The 25,772-nt window shown below is 37.5% G+C and overlaps 1 protein-coding gene across 1 annotated transcript in view; it reads right to left on the minus strand.

Annotated features, from left to right (window-relative positions):
* Slc44a5 (solute carrier family 44 member 5) overlaps positions 1–25,772 on the minus strand; it is a 335,047-nt gene that overhangs the window by 103,853 nt on the left and 205,422 nt on the right. Inside the window, exon 2 of the mRNA XM_048814088.1 lies at positions 14,843–14,891. Within this exon, the coding sequence (XP_048670045.1) occupies positions 14,843–14,891 (49 nt within the window). The remainder of the gene's footprint in view (positions 1–14,842; positions 14,892–25,772) is intronic.

Consider the following 25,772-nt stretch of genomic DNA (forward strand, 5'->3'; position numbering starts at 1 on the left):
ATTTAGGAATAAACTTAACCAAGGAAGTGAATGATGTCTACAATGAAAATTATAAAACACTGATGAAGAAGTTATAGAATACATAAAAAATGAACTAGAAGAATAAATATTGTTAAAATATTTATATTTTTATGTTAACACTCAAAGCAATTCTAATCAAAATACCAATGCCTTTCTTCTTCTTCATAGAAATAGAAAAAACAGTCCTGAAACTCATTTGGAACCGTAAAGTATCCAGGAATACTACCTCCCAAACAAACAAAATAAAACAAATTTTTAAAAAAAGCCAACAAGAAACAATGCTGGAGTTACCACAGTACCTGACCTCAAATTATGGACCAAAGGTATAGTAACTAAAACAGTATAGTAAGGGCATAAAATCAGACATGTAGAACAATGAAACAGAATAGAGAACCCAGAAGTTAACACAGCCAATAGATTTTTTAATAGTCATAAGAACAAACAGTGGAGAAGAGACAGTCTATTCAGTACATGTTGTTGTAAAATCTGAATATGCATATGCAAAAGAATGGGACTAGACCCTTTCTTCTTCCCATACACAAAAATCAACTCAAAATAGATTAGTGACCTAAATGTCAACCTGAACTAGGAAACTGTTATACGAAAATATAGGGAAAACACTTCAAGGCATTGGTATATGTGATGATTTTTTTAGGTAGGACCCCAAAGGTGGAGGCAACAAAGGCACAGCAAAGGAAATAATCAGCAGAATCAAGAGACCACCTATAAAATGGGAAATTACTTACAAATTATTTATCCAACAAGGAATTGATTGATAGCCAGAATACAAAATAGCTGAAAACATACTCTCTTTTCTCCAATTAAAAAATGTGCAACACGACTAAACAGTTACCTCTCAAAAGACATACAAATGGCAAAAAAAAAAAAAAATATCTAGAAGTGAATACATTTCAGAACACATATTACCTACCAAAGTTGAATCAAGAAGTAAAAGAGAATTTAAACAGGCCAATATCACAGAAATACAAATCAAAACTTCAGTGAGATGCCATCTCCCCTTTTTGGAATGGCTATCATAAAAAAAGACAATAAATAAATACTGGTAGGGTTCAAAGAAAAGGGAACTCTTATATACCATTGATGGGAATGAAAACTAGTATAGCCAATATGGAGATGTCTTAAAAAAACACTAAAAATAGAGCTATCATATGATCCAGCAATTCCACCACTGGGCATATATCCAAAATATATAAAATCATTGTAACAAAAAGATTGTTGCCCTCCCATGTTTATTGCAGCACTATTCATAGTAGTCAAAATAAGAAACCAACCCAGATGCCATTCAATGGATCTATGTATAAAGAAAATATTGGATATTTACATAACAGAGTACTATTTGGTCTGCAAAAAGTATGAAATCCTGTTGTTTGGAGCAGCAGGGAAGAAACTGAAAGTCATTATGTTAAGTGAAATAGACAGACACAAAAAGAAAATATGACATGTTTTCACTCATTTGAAGAAATGTCAATCTTGTGGAAAACCAGAAGTCACCAGAGACTGTGAAGGGCCAGGGAGGAGGGTGAAAAGAAGTTGAATAAGAGGCAGCAAAACACAGACTGGAGGAATGACTTCTGGTTCTTCTTTAGCACAGTAGAGTGACTTTAAATTAAAAACATTTGTGATATATTTCAAAATAACTAGAAAAGTACAAAGTTCCCAAGAGAAAAAAAATAATTATTGGTTGAAAAGGTGGAAAAACTTATTACCCTGATTTGACTCTTACACACATTTTTTACATGTATTAAATTACCATAATGTAATATAAAGATGTACAAATATGTCTTATTGAAAATTATAATAAATAAAATGATAATAAAGAACACATATATATAATTGAGAATGAATCAAACAAATCCATTCAATCACAAAACACCCCTGGGACAACAACACTTGAAAGATATATGGTGATACATTCCCCTGATGTCGTCATTTTTGTCTAACACACACATATGGTAATAAAGATGACAATATCTAATCTAAAAACAGAGGATATGGGTCAGTTACAAACACTTTACTTTAATCATAGTAAAGGTGTCCAAGTGTGAATGAGCCATCAATAATACTGCTATCCAAAAGAAAATAGACATGAGGTATGATCTATCTCCCCCCACCCCTACCCACCAATTCATTAGGTTGCTGTGTTTGTTCCATGGCTACTGCCATTGCTAAGTGGTTCTGGTGCTGAACCTGGGGTTATCATTTCCCAAAAGCAGGATATGAGATGATCATATATCTCTACTTTGGCTTCATTCCCAAATGTCTTTCATCCTAGTGTCTGTTACAGCTCCTCTGGAGATCAATAGGATGTGCCAGGTACTCAGATTCTGTGAACTCATCACCTAGGATCCCCTTCCAGAAGACCTGCTCTCCAGCAGTGGGCAGTGCAGTCTGCAGATAGCACCTAGCCTCTTGCCCCAGGCTCCTCAGTGTCTTGCCTTCACCCCAAGTCTCACCTTGCAGAACAGTAGACAAACCACAGACTGAGCTGGAGGCTCATGAAGGTGAGGTGATTTCAGAGTTACTGTAAGGGCAGTCCCCTGGAAGGGCAGCACTCCAGCCCTCTGTGGGCAGGGCTAAGGCTTGGCTGGGCCTGCAGAGCAGTTTGATACCTCCTTCTGTGCAGTCCTGCTTCCTTCCCCTTCTTTTTAATGGTGTTGATCCCTCATAAACTATCTGCATACCAATCCCAAATTCAGCATCTCCTTCCAGGAAACCCAATCAATAACATGTACCCCTGTGAACCTGGTTCTCAATTTCATTCTCTCATCTATCCAAATCTTCTCCTTCGGGGTCCAGCTTGAATGATTCTTCTGAGAAACATTTCCTGATCTTTTCATTCAGGAATAATTATTCATTTTACTCTATCCCCTCTGAATTATGCTTATACCCATGTTTAGTAAATGATTCATTTTTTAATATTAAATTTGGGGTTTAAATTGAAAGCATAGTGAGAGCATAACCTGAGCCTTATTCAATTCTGTCTGCCCTACAGTGCACAATAGACAAGAGTTATGAATGAAGCAATAACCTAATGCATGATCTGGAATCCACACAACCACTTTATTTTTTCTTCTTCCTAAAAAGTGAAATGAAATCCAGCCGATATTTTATCTACACTACAGTGTTTTGTACACAGGGCTACTCCCCTCCATTTTCCATTGTATGTCACATATAGCCTCTACTTTCTGATCTAGCCAAGTAAACCTCCTTTGCATGATACATGCCCACACCTGTCATTAAGCTACTATAATCTTGAACTCTCCCCAGTCGAAGTTTAGTATTCACTGCATCACTGAGACTCTTCCCAGTGAGGTCATTAGTGACTTTTATGTTGCTAAATCCACTGGTCACTTCTGTTTTTAATCTTACTTGACCTCTCAAAGCAGTCAACACAATTGACCATTTCATCCATAAATAAACAAATAAGTAAATAAAAACCAAACTCTTCTTGTGACATTTTCCGTTAGCTTCTACAACACGGCACTCTCCTGGCTTTTTTCTGAGCTCACGGGGTGCTTCTTCTCTCTCCTTTACTGCTTCTTCTTATCTCTGCTTGACCTCCAAATATTTTCAGTTCCAGGGTTTTGTTCTTGGGCCTCTTCCTCACCCTCCTAAGTGAGCTTATCCAGATATGGACTTTAAATGTCAATATTGTCTACAGCAATCCCACCTTCCCCACAGATTTGCTCTCCACAATTTCAGTTACCCACAGTAAATCATAATCCAAAAACAGCAAATGAAAATACCAGAAATAAACAATTCATAAGTTTTAGATTACACACCACTCTGAGCAGCACAGTGAAATCTCACACCATCTTTCTTCATCACACCTAGGACACGAGTTGATGCCCTTTGTGCGTCATATCCATTGCTGCACACACTACCTACCCATTAATCACCTGCAAGCTTGCTCCATTATCAGATCAATTGTCACAATATCACAGTGCTTCTGTTTAAGTAACCCTTATTTTACTTAATCTTGGTTCCACAGTGCCAGAGTAGTGAGGCTGTCAATTCAGATTTGCTGTGTACAAAACACTGCACTCCCATGTTTATTCACAATAGCCATAAAGTGCTTTCTTGAAGTGAAAAGATGAAAGACAGTAAGGTGTTTTTGAGAAAAAGAGAGACCACGTTCAAATAACTCCTATTACAGTATATTGTTATAATTGTTGTATTTTATTATTAGTTATTGGCTTTAATAGCTTACTGTGCCCAATTTATAGCAAACCTTTATCATGGGTGTGTCTGTATAGGACAAAAGCAAGTATGTATTTGGTTTGGTACTCTGTTGCTTCAGGCACTCACTGGGGGTCTTGGGGCATATGCTCTGAAGGTGAGGGGACACTCACTCCTGTATATGCCAACAACTCAGCTCTTGATCCCCAGCTCTCCTCTCATTCTTCAATGAGCTCCAGACTTGTGCATAAGATACCTAGTTGGTATCTCAGGTTTAACACAACCAAAATAGAAGTCTGTTCCTAAAACAGCAATCCTGATCCTCCTATAGTGTCCATTTATACTATAGGGGATCATCGTCTGCCCAGTAGTCAATTCACAAATCTGGCATTTATCCTTGACTCCCTTCCATCTCTTGCTTCTCACATCTAACCCCTTCAATAGGCACTACCACCTCTAGCACCAAAACACATTTTCCTATCTCTCCATCTCCACTACCACTGGCTCCTTCACTCAGGCGGCTGCAAAGGCTTCCTGTGGATTTCCCCTCCTACTCTTTGCTTCTCACCCCCATTCACCATGCTGCATGCACCCTAGCTTTCTTTCTGACCTTTGACATGATGTTCATCCCTGTCTTGGAGACTGGAGTTTTCTTTCTCCATCTGAAATACTGCAGCCTAATCTCTGCATGGCTGGCTCCTCCTTATCATTCAAGTCTCATTTCAATTGTCACCTTCAGAGAAAAGTCTTCTCTGACCATCAGATGTAAGCTATGCTCCACACCTTCCACCATTAGGCACTAGCACATCACCCTGTTATACTTTCTTCCTTGTACTCATGTTCATTTCTCAGATGTTGTCTGCCTGTCTGTCTTCTGTAACTTACTTATCACTTGTATTTCTAATAATCAGAGGAGCCTGGTTGCATAATAGATGCTCAATAAATACTTACTGAACGAAAACAGATTAAGATTAATCTTTGGAATGGCAGCCACATGAGACACTAACCACCAAAAGCCAGACCCTTTGTTAACTTGACCACAGTTGCCTTCCCACACTGAACTGCAATGTCTTTTCAGTGGTCTGTTTCTTCTGTTATTTGTTAATTCCCCGGAAGATGAGGACAACCTACCTTGGCATTATTACCAACTAGCATAATTCTTGTCCTACAGTAAGTACACTATAAATATTACTTTAAGGAGCTAAGAAGGGAAGATGTGGATAAGAAGGAAGTAGTGTTACATAGAAGCCACGGATAAACACAAGAATGGCTTTGTAAGACCACAGCACGACCACAGTCAAGACAAAACTGTCACCATATGTAAGTGAAGCTTCATGTCAGGGACTGAACTCCAGAATTTTAAAGTCTTTATTTAGAGCTCCTGCTAAGACACTATCTAAATCCTATACCATCATTAGATATCATTGGTATGATATGGGAGGTCAAATTCCTAAATAAGAATCCCAGATAATAGAAAAAGAATCCCAGAGTGCTCAGCTATGTATTACTAGGGCTTATGGAACACACCTCGAACTAGTTTTTAATTCAATTAAAATAGTAGGTGCTATGGATCAATGTATGTGATGTTAAGGCAGGTCAAAGATTTACAGATACTGGTACAAAAACTTTAGCTTGTTTTGTTTATCTCCTTCTTTTATGTCATTGCAAAGACATTAAAATATTGTGATCATTTGCTTGATCTGTAAGCTAGGTCTGAAAAATGTAAAGTCCAAATCATTACGGTTGGCACTCTGTGATAAAAGCCATATATTATCCACTGATGATGTGGAGACAGAGTTTATTTGTTTTGTTTTTAAATAGAAAACTCCCCCCAAAGAGATTCAAACTAATAGAATCCCGATATTTTTAGGGCAAGAGACATGAATAGATATTTGTTAAAAGAAGACATACAAATAGCCAAAATAGAAGTCCATATTGCTCATCATTTAATTCAAATTAAAACCACAGTAAAATATCATCTCACACCTGTCAGATGGTTATTATCAAAAAGACAAAAGTTAACAAACAATGGCAAGGATGTGGAAAAAAGGAAACCGTTGTCCTCAGCTGGTGAAAATATAAATTGGAGGTTGCTCAAAAGTTAAAAAAAAAGAATGATCATGTAACCCATGAATCCCACTTCTGAGTATTTACCCAAAGGATATGAAATCAGTTTGTGGAAAAGACATCTGCATTCCCATGTTTATTGTACCACTATTCACATAGCCAAGTTATAGAATGAACCTAAGTGTCCATCAACAGATGAGTAGATAAAGAAAGTATGATATATTTACACAATGGAACACTATTTAGTAATAAAAGGAAAGAAATCCTGTTGTTCATATCAACAAGAATGAAATCAGAGAATAATGTACTAATTGAAATAATCCAGACATAAAAAGACAAATACTGCATATTCTTATTTTTACATAGAATCTAAAGCAATAAACCTCACAAGTAGAGAGTAGGATGGTGTTACCAAGTCAAATGGAAAGATAATCACCAAAGCATACAAAATCTCAGACAGGAGGAATATGTAGGTTTCTTCTTTTTAGATCTGCAGAGTTAATAATAGAGTATTGTACATTTCAAAATTGCTAAAATAGCAAATTACAAGTGTTCTCACCACAAAAAAGTTAAAATTTACAATGATGGATATGTTAGTTTGATTTAGTTATTCTACATTGTAAACATAAACATAGCATTATTTTACACTCCTTAAACAAATACAATTATAAGTTGATTTATAATAATATTTTTACAAAGATGCCTGGTGTTCTTAAGAATAGCCATGGAAGAAATAACTCCATTTTTTTGCAAATAAGATGCCACCTAAAGAATAAGTGACCTATTCAATGGTCTATTGAGAAAATAATAGAAAAGAAAAAGCAAAGGAAAGGAAAGAAAAAAGCCAACACTCATAATTAATTCTGCAGATATGTACTAATATGTAGACCTCTGTTGTCCAAGGGAAATTCATAACCCATGAGAAGTTAGCACAAATGTACCAAAAGCTAAAGAGAAATCAAAGCAACATGTGCCAAGCACATGGGCCACAGCACAAACCATGGGATTTCAGTGGAGGGAGGGGACACCGAAGCTGTGGTCAGAAGAGCTGGACCTGAGCAGGACCAATAAGCCATGAAAACTATTACATACAGAAATACAGAAAAGAACATTACTTCCTGAGAGTTAAAGCATAAAAGCAGCACATAATTAAAGCAGTGATGAACACAGTCAACCCAATAAGACTGTAAGTCTCCAAGTCTAGCCAACCTTTATTATAAACACATTAAAAGAGAATTTATTAACATATCAAAATTTATTTACATATCAGAGTTTATTAACATAGCAAAAGAGAAATGCAAAGGGCCAGATAGCTCTGCCCATCCAAGCACTCTCAAGGACAGGTCACCAACTCAAACTGATGGGAGGAACCCATGTGAGGTCTTACTCTGTTGACCACAAGCTAGCAGAAGGCTATTATTCATTCCACTTATGCAAGCCTTCTTGTTCTGACTTTACACTCATCAAGCAACTTTTTGGTAATTAGGTTTCTCATGTAGTTTGCCTAAAGGGAACAATGTGGCTGGTCAGGCCAACATGAACATCAGGTCTGCTCAGCAATTAAATTTCTCAATGTAAATTATTTCATTGACATTCTGATTTTATACATCGGTCTCTTGTGAGCTTGGTTAGTGCCAATCATCATCCCTGACTTGGAATAATTATAAGACACTGACAAAATCAATTTCAAGACCCCGCAGAAATGTACACCATTGGTCTGGCACAGCAGCAAGCTCATTCAAGGATTTAGAGACCACAGAGAGAGAGGAGTTTAGACAGATAAGTTCTGACACAATTGTATAGGGCTTTGTATATTGCGTTAAGACATTTGAAACTAATTCTTAAGAAGGGAAAAACATGGTGAAGTTAGAACGGGTAAAGTTAACATTACTCATTATTCACTATTATTCACGGATCCACATGTAGCCCTACTTAGTGGAGCTCATTGTTTAATTGAGGATTTAGCTCAGGAAACAACAAATTATGATTATTATATAAGAGCATAGATTATTCTGGGAGCGCTAAGGAAGGGTACCTGCAGTTACTCTAGGGATAACAAGAAATATAGCTCAGAAGGAACTTAGCGTTTTCCTACTGGAATTTAGTATTCTTTTTGAATTTTCCCCTTTATTTACATATTTATTTAGTTAAAAATATTTCAAAGAGGTTCAGAAACAGACTTGTATGTCACCCTTTCCACCAGATATTTCTATCTAAATGGACCCCAGGCATCCCAAATTCAACATTTCAAATCCTAGGCCTTAAGTTTCTCTGCCCTTCGGACCCAGTCCAGCTCCTCCTGGTGTGTTCTCTACCTTGGTGAGCAAACCCACAACATTTAGTTGTTAAGGAGCAGTTATACCAGATTCCCTCTTCTGCTAACAAGTTACAATCAACATAAAATCAATCAGTCCAAGAGCCTGACAGAGTCTGCCTTCTTATTCTCTTTTAACTCTCTTCTCTCCCAGCTGCACTCCCTTAGTCCAGGTTTTAATAATTTCTCCACTGGGTCACTGAAATAGTGTTCTGAATGGTGCTTCTCCTGCACTCTAACCAGCTTCTGCCCTTTCCAATCTATTCTCAAGTTTGAAGCTCGAATAATAGATTTAGTTATTCAGCATTATGTGTTGGGGAGGTTTCTAAACCCAGTGGATACTGTTTTGGTGAACAAAACAGACAAGGTTCTTGCTTCTCATAGACCTGATATTCTAGACAAGACATTAATGATGTAAGCAAAGAAGTAAAGCAGTTTTCTATAGTGATTAATGCTGACGAGTAAATACAATTAAATGATGTGGCAGAGTGAATAGGAAACTGGTTTGTCATGAAGAGCTCTTGGGCAGATAGCAGCCGAGTTAAAAACTCATTGATAAGAGAAAATTATCCATGTAAAGGTCTGGGAGCAAAGCATTTCAGGCAGAAAAACTACAAATGTAAAGTCCCTAAGACAAACACATGTTTAGAATGGCCAAGAAACAGAAAGAAGTATGGCTACAATCAAAGGGTAAAAGAAAAGGGTAAGTGATCAAATCAGTGAGTTAGAGAGAAGGGACCCATATAATACCTGGTAAGTTCAACTTTTAAGCCAAGTGTGATAGGAAGCTCTTGAAATTATGTAAGTAGGAGAGGGGTCCGATGTGGATGGAGAATGGAGCCAAGAAAGGAAACCAGGAGTGCAAGAAGGGCGACCCTTTTAGAATCCATTGCAGCAGTGTCATGATTAAGGGTGATAGGAGAAAAGATGGAGAAGCATGGAACTTGGAGATATATATATATATATATATATATATATATATATATATATATATTTTTTTTTTTTTTTTTTGAAACCAGGCCAACAAGACTTTCCAATGAGATATGAGAAAAAAAAAAAAAAAAAACAAGAGGAAATGAAAGGCCTGTTGTCTAAATGACACACGGTGAATATCAGAGTCATTTTCTAAAATTAAAAAGTCTGGGAGGAGCTGTTAGAACCTTGAGAGTAGAAATCAAGACTTCTGTTTGACCAAATTAAACTTGAATAAGTATTATTAATCTAAGAAGAGATGCCAAATATTTGGATACAAAAAAATACAAGATGAACTGAAAGGTCATTGCAGAACTGTAGGCTTGGGAGCTGCTGATGTATAGAAAATATTTAAAGTATTGGCCTAGATGAGATTAGCTAAAAGTAGGCTATAACCTACATTCCAAGAAGACTTAACTGCATGCAGCAAAGTACACAGGCCTGAAATGCTTGTCCAGGAAATGGTCTGGTATAAGCAGAGAACCCAGTAGGCCCAAGTGTGAGTGGTGGGAGGCATGAGGATCAGTGCTGAGATGGAGAGAGATGATGCCACTATGTGTTTGTGTAGCTTCGGTAATAATAATAAGATCCTAGTAGTTATGGTTTAGATGTGAGGTATCCCCCAAAAGCGCATGTGTGAGACAATGCAAGAAGATTTAGAGAAGAAATGATTGGGTTATGAGAACCTTAGCCCAATAATATGTAGGTAGTGATGGGGATTAAGTGGTAACTGAGGTGGGTGGAGTGTAGCTGGAGAAGTTGGATCATTGTGGGTGTGCCTTTGGGATATATATTTTGTATATGGTGAGTGGAGTCTCTCTCTACTTCCTGATCATTGTATAAGCCACTTCCCTCCACCACACTCTTCTCCTGTGATGTCCTGCCTCACCTCCATCAGCCCCAAAGAATGGAGCCTGCTCTGTATGGATTGAGACCTCTGAAATTGTGAGCCCCCAAATAAATTTTTCCTCCTCTAAAATTGTTCTGGTCAGATCTTTTAGTCACAGTAGTGAAAAAAAATAAACCAAAATACCACAGAATTATCTGCCTCTCCTGCTGGATGCAAGCACCATAGGCAGGAAATTATCTCAGTTCATGTTTGTTCCCTAGTTCTTAGAAAAGTGTCTAGCATATAAGAAGCACACAGTTAGGAATATTTTCCTTCAAATACCTTGATTTAAAGGTGTTTGTGAAGTTCTGAGGTTGATTATCTTCACCATCAGGAATGATTTGTAGGTAGTGACATTTTAAAGTGCAAAAATGGAAAAAAATAACAATTTCCCACATGGGGAATAAAAGAGACAGGCTAGGAATATTAAAGAAGTGTGATAGTCAACATCTTCCTGTAGAAAAACATTTCACTGATAAATAATAGACTACATTAGGCCACGTGCTCCACTCTGAGTGAGGAGTATAAATGTCAGGATTAGAGTACTTCTTCAATTTACATTTACATTCTGAAGAATTAGCCATTCAGGGCATTTATTTATTTTTATTTCCGTTCATTTCCTTCTACATTTTGAGAACTTAAAAAAGTTTTCAAAGGAAGTTCTATAGATACAGGTTTTATATTTCAATCTATTTTTCAAATCAAAATGGTTTGCAACCTCTTTCAGACATTTTTACAACATGGGGCTATTTAAAAAATTTTTTTTTCTTGAATGTCATGTGATTTTTTTTCCTATAACATTTTCCTCATATTTTTCTATAATAATGTAACCTGCCTTTATATATTAAAGTCCCCTTTACAGATACAGGCTTCATACCAATTATTTCAACAACAAGCAGATACAAGAACTACATAATCTTAGGAGACAACACCGTGTTATCACAATAATTTGAGATGTCTCCTTGATGACAGCACTTTGAATTCCCAAGAGATGTGATGGGAGTCGACACAGTCTTTATGTGCTCATCATTGAGGCCTGAAGCTGAAGCCTTCCTTTTGTGAGTGGGCATTGAGAATTCAATCACAGAATCATGGAGACTCAGGATCAAAAAGGACCTGAAGGTCATTCCATCCATCTCCTTTATGTGAATGAATCCCCACTACAACATCCCTAGCAATGGCTCTTCACTCTCTCCTTGAACCTTTTCATGTTAGTAAATTTTCAACCTCATCAATGCCTCAGGTAAAAATAAATGCATCTTATTAAATGTCAGATAGATTTTCTACCTTGTATTATAATAGTTATTTTCAGTATTGTGAACCCTATCATTTGACAAGTACAGCTCATGGGCTCTTCATCTGTCTTGTGAATAAAGGAAAAGAGGTACCAGGGTAACCTACAAGGCTTTCCTTTCTATATACCTACACATATGTATGTTGCCTCTTCCCAAAAGGGGTCTTAAATGAAATGATTTAGCACACCTGGATGCAATAGAATTATTAAAATAGAAATAGAAATTCAAAGTCCTGAAAAGAGATTCTTGGCTCAAAGGCTAATACAGTTGCTGGCATTGAAATTAAATGTACCAGTGGGTTTTCTACAAGTCAGTGCAAAAAGAGAAACTGTGGATTACACATTTCTCCTTATCTAACAGAAGAAAGTACACCAAATTTACACTAACTAAAAAATTTTCTTACTTTTAAATTACTAGAGAAATTTCTCATGTATCATTTTATAAAAGGGTTTTTATTTCTTAGTTTTCGCTGTGTATTCATTCCCACCCTCTAATGTACTACAAAGAATAGTGTTGAACTCCCCTTTCATTCTAACCACATCAATCCAACACTGATTCTGGTGAATACAGAAGATGAAGCATGGGGCCTAGAGACCTACTTTTACAAAAGGGGCTAGGAAGACTTTAAATTATCAACATCAGTTTTTTTTTTTCCATGGGTCAATAGCTCCCACACACTCAATTCTTAGGGGATGAGAACAAATGAGACAATAGTGACCAGGAACAAAATGCTGTCTGTGTGACCAAAAAGGTGAATGGAGCATGGTAGACTGACATGAGTGCAGGAAGAGTTTGCAGTACAGCCATAAGGCTCTGGATCTCTCATGAAAATACCAACAAAGCATAAGATGATATTATGCCTGGCTCTGCTGGGAGAGACAATACAGAGACCTGGGGGTTTCTAATCTGTTTGTTTTCTTTTTACCTAGGTTTCTACCCAGGGCAAGCATACGATATATCACTGAGCAACCTCCCCCAACCCCTCTTATTTGTTCTTTTTTTTTTTAACGTCATAAATTTATTAGTTGCTCAAAACATTACATTGATCTTGACATATCATATATCATACATTAATGTCCCAATTATATTCCCAGTTAAAGCACTCTAGAGCCCTGCTACCTGAAAGAGTTACAAATGGGCCTGCTGTGTCTTCCTATAGTCATGGCCCTGTGGCTTTGGGATATAGTTCCCCTGTTCTTTGATTAGAGGTAGGGGAGGTATGCCCACAGAATGACCATTTCACCTTTTCAGGTCTGGGTGGTCCTTGGGGCATCCAGAAAGGCCTGAGGTGAAAATAAATTATTTTCCTCACAGTGACCATCACAGTTGTATAGGATGTACCTGGACTACTGGTTCCATCATTAAATACCTAATATAGCAATGGATTGCTTAATAACAGGGATCTGTTCTGAGAGATGTGTTGTTAGGATATTTTAGCATTGTATGAATACCATAGTGCACTTTCATAAACCTAGATGGTATAGCCTTCTATACACATAAGCTATGTGGTATACATGTCATGTTTACTTCTGGGCTACAAACCTGTACCACATGGTACTGTATGGAACACCATAGTCAACTGTAACATAATAGTGAGTGTTTGTGTGTTTAAATGTATCCAAAAATGTTTGCTCCAGCATCAGCACAAACATGTGAGCAATTGCACTGGGACATTATGACATCACTAGGTGATTGGAACTTTTTGGATATATTATAATCTTATAGGATCACTGTAGTGTGTGTCCCTTGTTGATTAAAATGTCATCATGTGGCACAGGACAAGAGCAGAAGACAGTGAGATCTCAACTTGCCTACATAAAATCAGTGAGGCCCTAACTCCACTGCTTTCTGTATGGTTAGAAAAGATACACCTGTGATCTATGTTTCCTCTCTCTAAATGTGGCAGCTCATTTATTTAATTATTAGTGTTGAATCTCAATTACATCTAGAAGTCCCTTGAGGACAATAGGCTACATTCAGTCCTCACAAATTAGTCATTGTAAAATAAATGCAACTACAGCAAAAGAAACTGCCACATTGAATGAAGCTGTGTGACGATAGACCAAAAAAAAAAAAAAAAAAAAAAAAAGTACTCGGTATTACCAGAGAGAGAACAAAACAGATTTCAGACTCTTTCTAAAGAAGGCATCTATGTTCTAAGTGTACCTGTGAATGATTTGGCTTTTTTTCAGAATTAGAGTAAACTGAATACACATCTGTTTAAAGCTGGCATATCACAGGCACATAATAGTCAATGCTCGTGTGCATGCTATTGACTGGCAAGTGCAAATGAGCATGCTGATCATTACTGCACATCACTGTTTATTATGACATATGACTGCCAAAAATCAAAATCAAAGCTAAAACAGCTACCAACAGCATCCTATTCACTTCCTATTTAGCCATTCCATCCCACAAATCCTCTTTTGATTAGCAAGAAGCCTGAGAGTAGAGGGTAAAAATAAATAAGAGGACTAGAATGGCTAATTTTAAAATGCCATACAACCTTGGAGGAGGGGGAGCACCAGCTGAGTTGAGTACATATTTCTCTTGAAGCATTTTAAAATGTCCTAAAGTGTACATGCTATATTGGTAAATGATGGTCTCCAAGACAGCACTCTGCTTTTGGAAGCTGAGTGACACAAACCCATGGCATGGAAGAAGAAGTTGGCATAGCAACTCGGCATTTGCAACAATGAGTCACAGAGTACACAGGTGCATAAAACAACTACTTGAATATGTTCTCTTCACCACAAGATGGTTAAATCTCAGAAAGCATTTTTTTGCTTGTCTTTTTTTTTTTTTTGCTTCTTCTTTTGAGAAATACAAACTCTAGGTCTGATAACTTAAGGCAGTTCCTTAAGACAGTTCTTTGCTGAAGAGGAGAAAAGTTATTCATGACCCATGGGAAGATTTATTGTCTGTATTTTCCCTATATAAAATAAGTTGACATTTAGGCAGAAATAAGTCATTTCCATCTCACAACAGATACAATTCTCCATTGACTGGAAAATGGTATACCCAAAGTAAGCTTTCTGTGTTTGTTAAAAAGAAAAATACATTCACTGGAAAATAACTGCTTACCTCTCGACAACAGGCCTCCTGAATTCTGGCTCAGATGACTTTGATTCACCTGCATTTAAAACAAAGAACTTTTTAAGCATATAAGCCAGTGATATGGCAAGTAAATAAATACAAAACATTAATAAACATGGTTCTACATCTTGGCTAATCCACTGCTCTGGGCAATGTGGAGCTCTTCCTTTGATCCAGTGAAACATCAGGGGTACTTTGATTGAAGTTGTCAGTTCCTTTTTCTTTCTCCATCTAGAAGCAAAACTAGGAAAAGTGGGTAAGGACCATGTTCCATGCACCTGTGAAGACACCCTCTCACTGTATTGAGTACCAACCCTGAAGAGTGGGTCCAAGGTAGCAAAACTTGAAGCCCTTCTGACCTTCAAAGCTCTCCAATCATTTGCTACTGCTTAGTGTTCCTGAGGACTTGCAAGGTGCACAGTGTAATGTGAGGAGTCTACTTATCCCAGATTCCCCTGTGCTCTCAGCAAACAATAGGTTAGGCTTTCCTCCAAGAAGGTCCAATGCTAGTTCCTGTTGGTTTCTACCATATTGGCTGAATAATACATAAAATTATTATTATATAAATGCTGTTTTTCATTGATTTTTAAAAATCTACTGGAAGACTTCATGCCATTTGGGAAGATACCCTAGTCATTTATTATTACATTAGGATTGTAACATAACACTCTCATCTTTAACAGTATAGGTTCTTTCAGAATAGCTTTTTTTTTTCTTGGCACATATGCTATAGCAAGTAACAGTAACAAGCTCTGAAAAATTTCTCCTGGCCAAATGTCTACATTTGCAATCCCCAGCCCTGGCTTTTCCTTGCAAGCACTTGCACCATGTATTGTAGGGGTTTATCACTGTAAGAAAGGTTGGTCCAGAATTGAGGACAGGATTTTAAAAGGAACTGGGAAAAAGATCTCTGTTATCAGCAACCTGCCCTTGCCTGTGCTAAGTGGAGAAATTAAGCCAGAGAACTCAGAGGCCTCTTCAGAGTCATCATACTAAGAACAGAACATCAGCAAACGAAGGACAGATTTGCAATGGAAATCCAAGAGCCACGCAGTAAGTGAATATTGTAATAGGCGAGCTCTGAGGATATGGGGAATATACATTAGGCATGATCTTATCTTAGAGACCTTATAATTAGTTAGCAAGACTGACATATTGATTCTTTGAATAAATATTTCTTGAGAATCTCTAAATACCAGGCTATGTGTAGCAATACTTGAACCAAGAATACGCCATGTAAAACAATTAACAAAGTACTATATTTTATGTTGAATATAGTTTGAATGTTTGTGCTCTTCCAAAATCTGTGTTCAGAAGTCCCAATGACAGTTTTAAGAAGTGGGGCCTATTGGGAAGTGATTAAGCCATGAGGGCTTCACCCTTCACCCTCATGAATAACTGTCACCCTCAAGTAACACTGTCATGAAAAAGGATCCTGAAAGCCTTCTGGTCATCTCTTCTGCAAAGTTGGCACACAGTGTTCCTCCTCTTAACCACCTTCCACCATGTGAAGACACAGCAAGAAAACATCATGTTGTAAGCATATCAATCAGATACAAAATCTGCCAGTGCCTTGGTCTTAGACTTCTCAGCCTCCAGATCTATAAAAAAATTTCTGTTGTGTATAAGTTACGCAGCCTAAGGTATTTTGTTATAGCCACAGGAATAGACCAAGATGTGGTAACAAACCTAAGTATTACGAGACTTCTGAAAAATGTACATTTCTCTTCAAAGACTAGAAAAGTCAAGAAAGCTTCGTTTGAGAGTTAGGTTTTTTGTAAAAGACTGGAACAAAAAGAAAGGGAAAGGAGAAACATTCTGGGTTGATAAAACAAGAATTCCATTATATTGATTATCACTATTTATTGACCACTTACTATGAGCTCCATGTGAAAAAAAGGCATTGCTGAGCATCAGAAGATTAGCAAAATATACTTTCTGTCTTTTATGAGCCAACAAGGAGAGAAAAGAAAAAATTACACAACTAATTACAATAAAAAGCAGAATATGATATCACAGGAAGGGTTCAAAGTCAGTGTTATGAGAGTCACAGGGAAGAAAAGGCCACATTCTGTCAAGGAGATCATCAAGGAAAGGTTCATAGAGCCACAATATTTTAAATGGACAAGTAAAGTTTAGACCTGTAGAAATGAATAAAGTCACAGAGGCGGGAGTGTATATGTGTTTATGGGATTGGTGAAAAGATCAACCCAACTGAGGTGATGGATAATAGGATAGGAAGATAGCAAAATAAAGCTGAGTAGAATGTGTGGGACCAGATTACATACAGCCAAAAACAAACCAACCAACCAACAGGGATGAGGGGGCCGGGAGTGCAGTTCAGCGGGTAGAACCTTTGTCTAGCATGTGCAAGGCCCTGGGTTCAGTCCCTGGCACCAAAACAAACAAACCAGGAATGGAATTTATTTCATACATCATAGACTACAGGGAGCCCAGAAAGATTTTGAACAAAGTAATGACATAGTAGTAGCAGTGTTTAAAAGCAATCTCATAACAACCTGCATGTTATATTATAAGGAACACAATCTAAGGGCGTAAGAAGCAATCTATTTATTAGAAGTCATGTGAGCCACTGCTCAAGTTGTGGTAAGGTAATGGAAAGAGATTCAAGGTTCATCAAAAGCAACAATGTGGCTTAGGGCCCAGGAGTAAGGGCTCTGTGGTGAGGCTGCCTGCTCACTGCTGTCCACTAGCAGGTGCCTTTAGAAAGTCATTTCACTACTAATGTCTTGGTTTCCATGTTTGTAAACAGGAATGATAATAGTATGTGTCCCGTTGTGCTGTTATGATGATTAAATTAACTGATTAAATTAACTAACACCTGTAAACGTGCTTAGAATCACTCTTGAACTTCCTAAGTCCCTATAAATGCTTATTATTTCTCCTGCAGTTACATGAAAAAAGATCAATAGAACCTGAAGAATGGTGAGACCAAGGGTAAGAAACAGAGAAGTCAAAGATATCCCCAAATCAAGTGACCACAGATCCTCTGAAAACTAATTCTCCATCATTCCTGGTTTCTTATCCAGTTTTGAGGAAAAGTTTGTGCTATTAAAACAGTAAGTGGAATAATTTGTAAAGTGATTTTAAGGAAAAAATCATGGATTGGGTCTTGATTCCCTTGAGTCTGAAGTGACATCCAATTGAATGTTCAATCAACTGGAGTTAAGAAATCAGAGCCTTGAAAAGAAATCAAATCTTGAGATATTTGGAAACCATAAAACTTTTGTCTTAAAAAGCGACAAACTCCACAAAGAGCCTCAGGATCTGTTAGTTTTAGGATCATATTAAAATGACAATAACAATAGTATTTAACATGGTTTAAGCATCAAGGACGAAGCACTGTCCTGCTTGCTTTATATGTATTATTTTGTTTACTGTGTCAAAATAATCTTATTGTGTAAGTAGGTTAGAAATTATTTATTAGACTCACAGATGTAAAAAATGAGGCACAGAAAGGCCAAAGAACATGTCCATATCACACAGCTGATAAATGAGCCACCTGAGATCCATATACTGCCCAGTCTATTGTAGACAAGCTGATACTAGTGTTGTGCCCTGCAATTCTGCCTCCAAGGGAAAGTATGTGAAAACAGCCTATTTGAGACAGAGTCCCTACACCAGTGCTAACTTCTCTGATACATCATCAGCTTCTCTTGTTCAGATTACATGTCTGACTCTGCCACATGTGACAGGTAATTGTAGAGATGTCTACCTCCTCCTCTGTGCTCCCAGTACACAGAACTGGGTATCTTGCAGTAATTCTTCTCACTTGTGCCTGAAGCCTGGTCATGGACACCTAGTTCTGGTTTGGACACTGGACTCATGCTGGACCAGGATTGTAGAGTTAGGGCAGGAAATTATACTCAGTAGGAGATGGGAACTATAAAATATAAACCCTGAAGGCCAGAGATGCAGAGAAATCTGGTTTGGGGAACGAAATTACTGAAGAAAATGTATGAGAGCAGTAGAGATGGAATTCCTGGTGGCCTTTAGCTTCTTGGTCTAGTTTCCACCTAAGGTCCAGGGTTGAGTTTTGTAAGCTACATGAACAACGCTATAGGCCTTATACTGAATTTTCTTCCTTCCTTCCTTCCTTCCTTCCTTCCTTCCTTCCTTTCTTTCTTTCTTTCTTTCTTTCTTTCTTTCTTTCTTTCTTTGGCTTATTTTATGGTGCTACAGATCAAGCACAGGGTCTCATGCATGCTACACAAGTGCTATACCCCCAACCTCTCTCTTTTCTTATTTCTAATTCAAATTGAGTATCTACAACCAAATAGCCTACAGATTATTCACTCTCTCTTTTCTTGATTTCCATTTCAATAATTCTTTGTGTGTGTGTGTGTGTGTGTGTGCGTGTGTGAGAGAATGTGTGTGTGTGTGTGTGTGTGTGTGTATTGGTACCAGCAATTGAACCTAGGGTTGCTTACCCACTAAGCCACATCCCCAGCTCTTTTCATTCATTATTTTGAGACAGGGTCTTGTAAGTTGTTTAGGGTCTTGTTAAGTTGCTAAGGCTGGCCTCTAACTTGTGATCCTTCTGCCTCAGCCTCTCGAGTTGCTGTGATTACAAACATGCACCACCACACATGGGAACAATTTATTTTAACAACATTTATTTTATCCTTGCCATGAACAGATAGTAGGGATATGAGGATGAAATCTTCAATATGAGTCTCCTTTATGAATCTCAAGGTTGAATAAGAAATATAAACTTAAGATATAATGTCAAAACTGTGTGGGAAGAATTGTGATACAAACATACAGAGAGTACCATGGAGCACAGAGGGGGGTCACAGATGAACAGGATTCACAAGCTCCTGACTGACACAAGCTGCAACAGCACTTTCTTCCCTTCTTCTGATTACACCATTTGACTGAGCTCTTTCACTTTGACTTTGAACACCGTATTATTCCTCATCCTAGGTTCCTGTTCTTAAATCATGATATATATTAGCCTGAATAGTTAAAGTGCCTCAAAAACTTTTGGAGCTTCATTTTCCAACATCCCCACAACACACACACACACACACACACACACACACACACACACATTGAATGCTCCCATTCTGTAGATCTGGGGTGAGCCTGGGAATCTGAAACTTTAAATGTCTTACCACATGATTCTGAGGCACAGCAGTTTGGGGCTCCCCTAAGCTGAATTTCATAAACTCTGTCCTAGTTTATACGCAGTCACTAATCTTAGCTCTACACAGCAGACCAATCCTAAGGGAGCAAAGGAAGAGAAAGGCAGGCCAACATGATATATATGATGGGAAACACTGTAATTGGGAATAAAAAGCAAAGTAAAAGTCATGGGAAGTCCACATAGAACACTCAAGCTGGGTACGGTGGTGCATGCCTATAATACCAGCAGCTCAGGAGGCTAGGAGTATTGTGAGTTCAAAGCCAGCCTCAGCAAAAGTGAGGTGCTAAGCAACTTAGTGAAACCTTGTCTCTAAATAAAATACAAAATAGGGCTGGGGATGTGGCTCAGTGGTCAAGTGCCCCTGAATAGTGAATGTTTATTCCTACCAGGGTCTACTATCCTGCACAGGTTCACATGGAATGCCACGGGAACTGTACTTCCTTCAGCCGAGCTGTACAACAGCCCTGGTTCCCAATAAGTCTGTGAAGTATGCCATTATTATCACTCCATTTTACCACTGAGGGTTTGAGGCAGAGAAGGGTGAGCTGATTTATACTCGTCCACTCACCTAACAAGAGGGGACGGTAGGATTGGAAGGCAGACAGGCTGACTCCAAAGCCCATGTTGAATCTCGTTGAGGATCTTAAAGTAATTCCACAGATGAGTGGGGAGACGGGACAAATTGAAAGGGGTTAACACCATATCGATCCTGTAATTATCTGCTTTTTACATTAAAGATAGGTGAAACTAGTTTATAGGTACTTAGGCCAGCTTCCAGTTTTGGTGTGATATGAACCTCACCAAGTGAAAAAGCAGATTGCAGTGTAAGTGGAATGCCATTGTCCAAGCTGCCTGAAAAGTGGATACTTTCTGATTGGAAATGCTGGCTCCTTTATATTTTCTTTGAAAATACAAAGAAACCACAGTCAGATGATAAGATTTAGCTGATTCCATGCAGTAAGACAGCTGGAAAGTTATGACTTCACTCTGCCCCCATGTGCTGGCAGAATTTGTATTGTGATGCAAATTTTTTATTTCCTGCAAATCAATACAGGGCAGTGCTTTTACAGGGTCCCTCACATGCTGTAATTGCATCTCTGGAATAAATAGCCTGAGAGGCTGACTAAAGAGCCACAATGCCTCACTGTCAGATGGCTTAGCTAGTTGAACATAATTCATATTTCTCATTTAAAGAAAATGAAAAAAACCTAAAATTAGATAATATTTTATAAGCGTGTTAATCTTATTTGACTTTTTGAGCACCAAAATTATTAGGACAATAGAATCATTGAAAAGCATTTATTAGAGACAGCCACAGATTTGTTATTGTAGTTAACAGTTTGCATTGTGCTCATTCAATGCAATTTCCTTATACTAGAAATAATTCACAAAGATTAAGGAAATAGTCCAGGTAATTAATTCATTCTTGGGTGAAGATTTCACATGGCTCAATTGAAAACACATGGGAAGATAAAGCAAGCAGTCATGCTCACACATATACTTTTTTTTTTTTTAAGAAATCTGTTTCTCAAAGAAAATAACAACATAACTACCACTGATCAGTATAAAAATAAAAATTCTAAAACGTTTAGTTTTGTTCCTTCAGGAACATTTTCATTTGGCTAACCTAATATGATTCAGAAAGTGAAAGGAGAACTAACTTAAGTACGTGCTCTAGGACCAAAGAGACCCATTATGAGCAAGCAAGTCAGATAACCCCCTAAAAAGCATGTAAGAGCAGAATAGTACAAAATTCAAATTTGCTTTAATATCCAACAATAGCCAGTGGAGAACTGTGAATAATTAAATACTTGTTTTACGTTATTTTCCAGATATGTCTACTGTGTTGTGTCTATAAAAGGGGTCAGTCATTCATATAGAGAGGGATTCCCTTTCCTTCTAAGTCTCAACAAAGGATTAAAACCATATTTCTTGTCATTTCTTAGAGGATGAGGTTCCCTTTTTTCAACCCAAAACACCAACGCACATGGCTCTTCATGATCTGACCCATCTCTTATTCCATCCACTTCAAGCTATTCTAGCAATTCTGCAATACTCGTTTCTTTCCCCACGTCAGGTGTTTGGTAGAGCCTGTTACTTCTGTTAATATGATTTCCCCTCTTTTTGTTCACTTGGCAATTGTTTAACAAAGTCTAGACTTCCCCTCACAATTTCTCCACTCATCATCAAGAAGATAAGGAGCGACATTCTACGGGCCACTGTCCTAGTGGGCAGAAGCCACCATTGTTGGAGACCAATGCTGAGACCCTTCAGTTCAGCCCATCCCAAGGCAGCTAATGATTCCTTTCATCTCTCAGACACACATACTTCTATTCTTTGCATTGTTGTATTTAACACACTGCATCAAAGGCATTGGTTTACAGGCTTTGGTGGACATAATGGTCTCCCAAAGAGGTCCACATCTTAATCCCCAGAATCTAGGAATATGATACTTTACACAGGGAAAGTGATTCGATTATGGAACATTAGCTGCATGAACCCAATGTCATCACAAGGGTCCTTAGAATGGGGAAGAGGGAACCAGGAAAAAAGGAAATGGGACAAGAAAAACAAGGTGGGAGTGATGTGATGTACAAAAACTGCACCAGCCATTGCTGGCTTTGCGATGGAAGAAGATAAGCCTCTAGAAGCTGGTAAAGAAAGCAAATGGATCCCCTGCCCACACCCTGTGCCTCTAAAAAGGAACACACCCTGCCAATGCCAATGATCTTGGCTCATTGAAATGGATTTTGGATTTCTGACCACCCTAATAGTATAATAATAAATTTGTGTTTTTTTAAGCCACAAGTTTGTAGTAATTCATTATCACAAAACTAATGAGAATGACCATGTCTCTTAATGAATTAATAAATAGCTCCTTCAGGGCAGAAACTAGACTTTAGTTATTGTACTATTCCTATTGCCTACATTAATGCCTGGTGTATACATAATAGGCACTCCACAAATACTTATAAGATATATTTTAAAAGAATGTCAATATTAGTTTGAACTCTCATATCTTTAATTTAGGTTATGAACATACAAATAGGGGCTCAATCTTGAAAATCACCCGCTAATCATTTTAGATAGATTTCCATTTGGATTAGAGGCAAGATAATAGACTCCTAGAATTACACTGATGTGAAAAATCACTCCCCCATTTAGTGGCACCAACACTAAATCAGCATTCAATTTGTAATGTTAAGATCAGTAGGAGTTAACACAGGAAGTAAGGGATGGAAATAACCCATACTGGTGAATAAAAACTGGATATCAAATTACCTGGAATCAAATGCCATCTCTATCACCCACCAGCTATATGTTCTTGGGAGAATTACTTTTTTCCTCTCCTAACTTCTATTCTGTGATCCATGAAATGATAGTATAGAGAAGAAATAAACAATTTCTGCCTTCAGGGGAGACTATCATACATGGGAATTATAAAATATATGTTACCTTAATAACCAAAGTAGATCAGAGTAGAATTAATACAACCCAACTTTGATTGAATTGACATGTTGGCTATTAGTGACAATAATTTTAGAAAAGTTTCAGTGACAAATCCAGCTATAATATTTATGGCATAACTTTTTTGGAAAAGAGGAATTTTAAGCATGTTTAGAGAAGAGAATATGTCATGTGGGAAAGCTGGACAAGAGTGCATGCTTAGGTGTAATAAAGAGCTCAGAGGAATCAGGTTTGTTATCAGGAGCTGGTGCAGGATTCACTATGCCCCTGAAGTCTTCTGAAAAATAGTACCATTGTCATGTGTTTATATATCTGCAAGATGCAAAGGAAATAGGAACATTAAAGCAGATAAACCAACCAGGAGATTGCAGGGATATTTAAGACATCCGATTATGGGTGGTGACTGAGGCTATAGCAGTGAAAGGGGATGAAGACATTCTAGAAGCATTACAGAAGAATATATTTGGTGGGGGTGAAAGAGAGGGCATGGTACCATGCTTCATCGCCTAACATTGATAATACCTCTTGCAGAAAATATGCACGTTCCAGGAACTCATCTCAGGCAGAAACATGACCCCACAGTGGACATGATAAGATTAATGGAAATGCAAATGAGAAGCCTTCAGCACTGACTTCAATCCAAATAATTCAGTGGCATAATAATCGTATGATGGTTGTTTTATCCCAATATGAATAACGTCCTAAATGTATAAGGATGGTAAATCACTCTGTATTATATCAAGAATGTCAAATCTCCTGTTTTAAGAAAGAGTTTTTAATTACAAGGGTGGTTCTTAAATGGTTTGTATCACTGTTTGAAATAATTTGCCCTATATGAAAACAAATCACAAATCACAATTCATTTATAACCTTAGAAATAATACCTAAAAGGAACAGCTTCTGCTTTCACAGAGCAGTTAAAAGAAAGCACATATAAAGTGCTCAGGCTTCTTCTTAATAAACAGATTTTATAGGCAGTGCTGAAGGATGCACATTTGGGGGCATTGGAAATGCACTTTTGAAAAAATGATTTTTCTTGACTACTGTGACAAATCAGTGAATTTGTGCTATGGAAGAGCCATGAATTATTGGATAATCATACATCCTCTCAAAATAAATAAAATTCTGGATCAATATTGATGTAAAAAGAGAATCTGGAAGCAAACAAGAGCATGAATTGAGTTTGAAGGTTATCCGCTTGGGTTTTTAAATATTTCTTTCTAGCCATATTTGTATTTTATTGCTCAACATGAAGCACTCAAAAAAATGACCTATGACATACTCTAATTACATTGGAGTAACTCCTTATTTTCATTGGGTATGTACTTCATTATTACACAAGGCCCTTTCTCCCTACCTCCTAAGAAATACAAGAACAATTTCACAACCAGTGATGGAAAATGAACAGCATATTTACTCATTCTAAATATAAAAATTAGTGACTTTACCTTGCCTTCCCATTTACCAAGTTCAGGAAATAGCACAGAAAATTGACTATAGGCTGAGGAAAATGATAGTTTTCACCATTACATAAATACAAAATTAACTTTGACAGGGAAGGAGAAAATTGTCTTTTCAGTTATAATTGAGAAAAAAAAACTTTCCATTAAACTTAAGAGTAAACACTACTGTAGAAAAACATCAAGAATTTGACAATTTATCACAGTACATAAAGCAGTTTGGTAGCTAGAGAACCCTTCTTCCCTGCTTCCTCATATCACCCACAGGTTATTGATGAGAACAAAATTAAACTGCTTATCAACTCTGATTTTTGCCACAACTCAAGAAGATGGAAGATAATAATTGCTGAAAAAAAAAAACCAACCCTGCAGTATAGGAAAGAAAACATGTATTTGCCCATAATTTCTATGCACAATGCACCACGTTCCAACAAATAAAAATTATAGGTGGAGTACACTATTAGATTCTGTACCGTGTGGATGCCTCTATCTATGGTATAATTGAGGAAAATTTGTGGTAAATAACAGTGTCTCACCAATGGGTCAGGACTGCCCTTTAGAATTATAAATAGGGAAAACAGCAGAGAAGAGGGACAAACACAACCTATTGCATGACTTACCTTGAATAGTTCTAAAAGAGTGAGAGAAAGAGACCCAAGGCTCAGGGTAGTGGTGATGTATGGGTTATAGAACAAGACAATCACTTGGAATGTCTGAGGGTTTAACCACTCCCTTCTGGAGTCCTGTATCTCTTTGAATGAAGTCAGTGTCCTGCCTGGACTTTATACTGGTAATTCTATGGAGCATAGGTGAGGCAGAA

This window comes from Marmota marmota, unplaced genomic scaffold (assembly GCF_001458135.2).
Source record: "Marmota marmota marmota unplaced genomic scaffold, marMar, whole genome shotgun sequence".
Classification (NCBI taxonomy): Eukaryota; Metazoa; Chordata; class Mammalia; order Rodentia; family Sciuridae; genus Marmota; species Marmota marmota.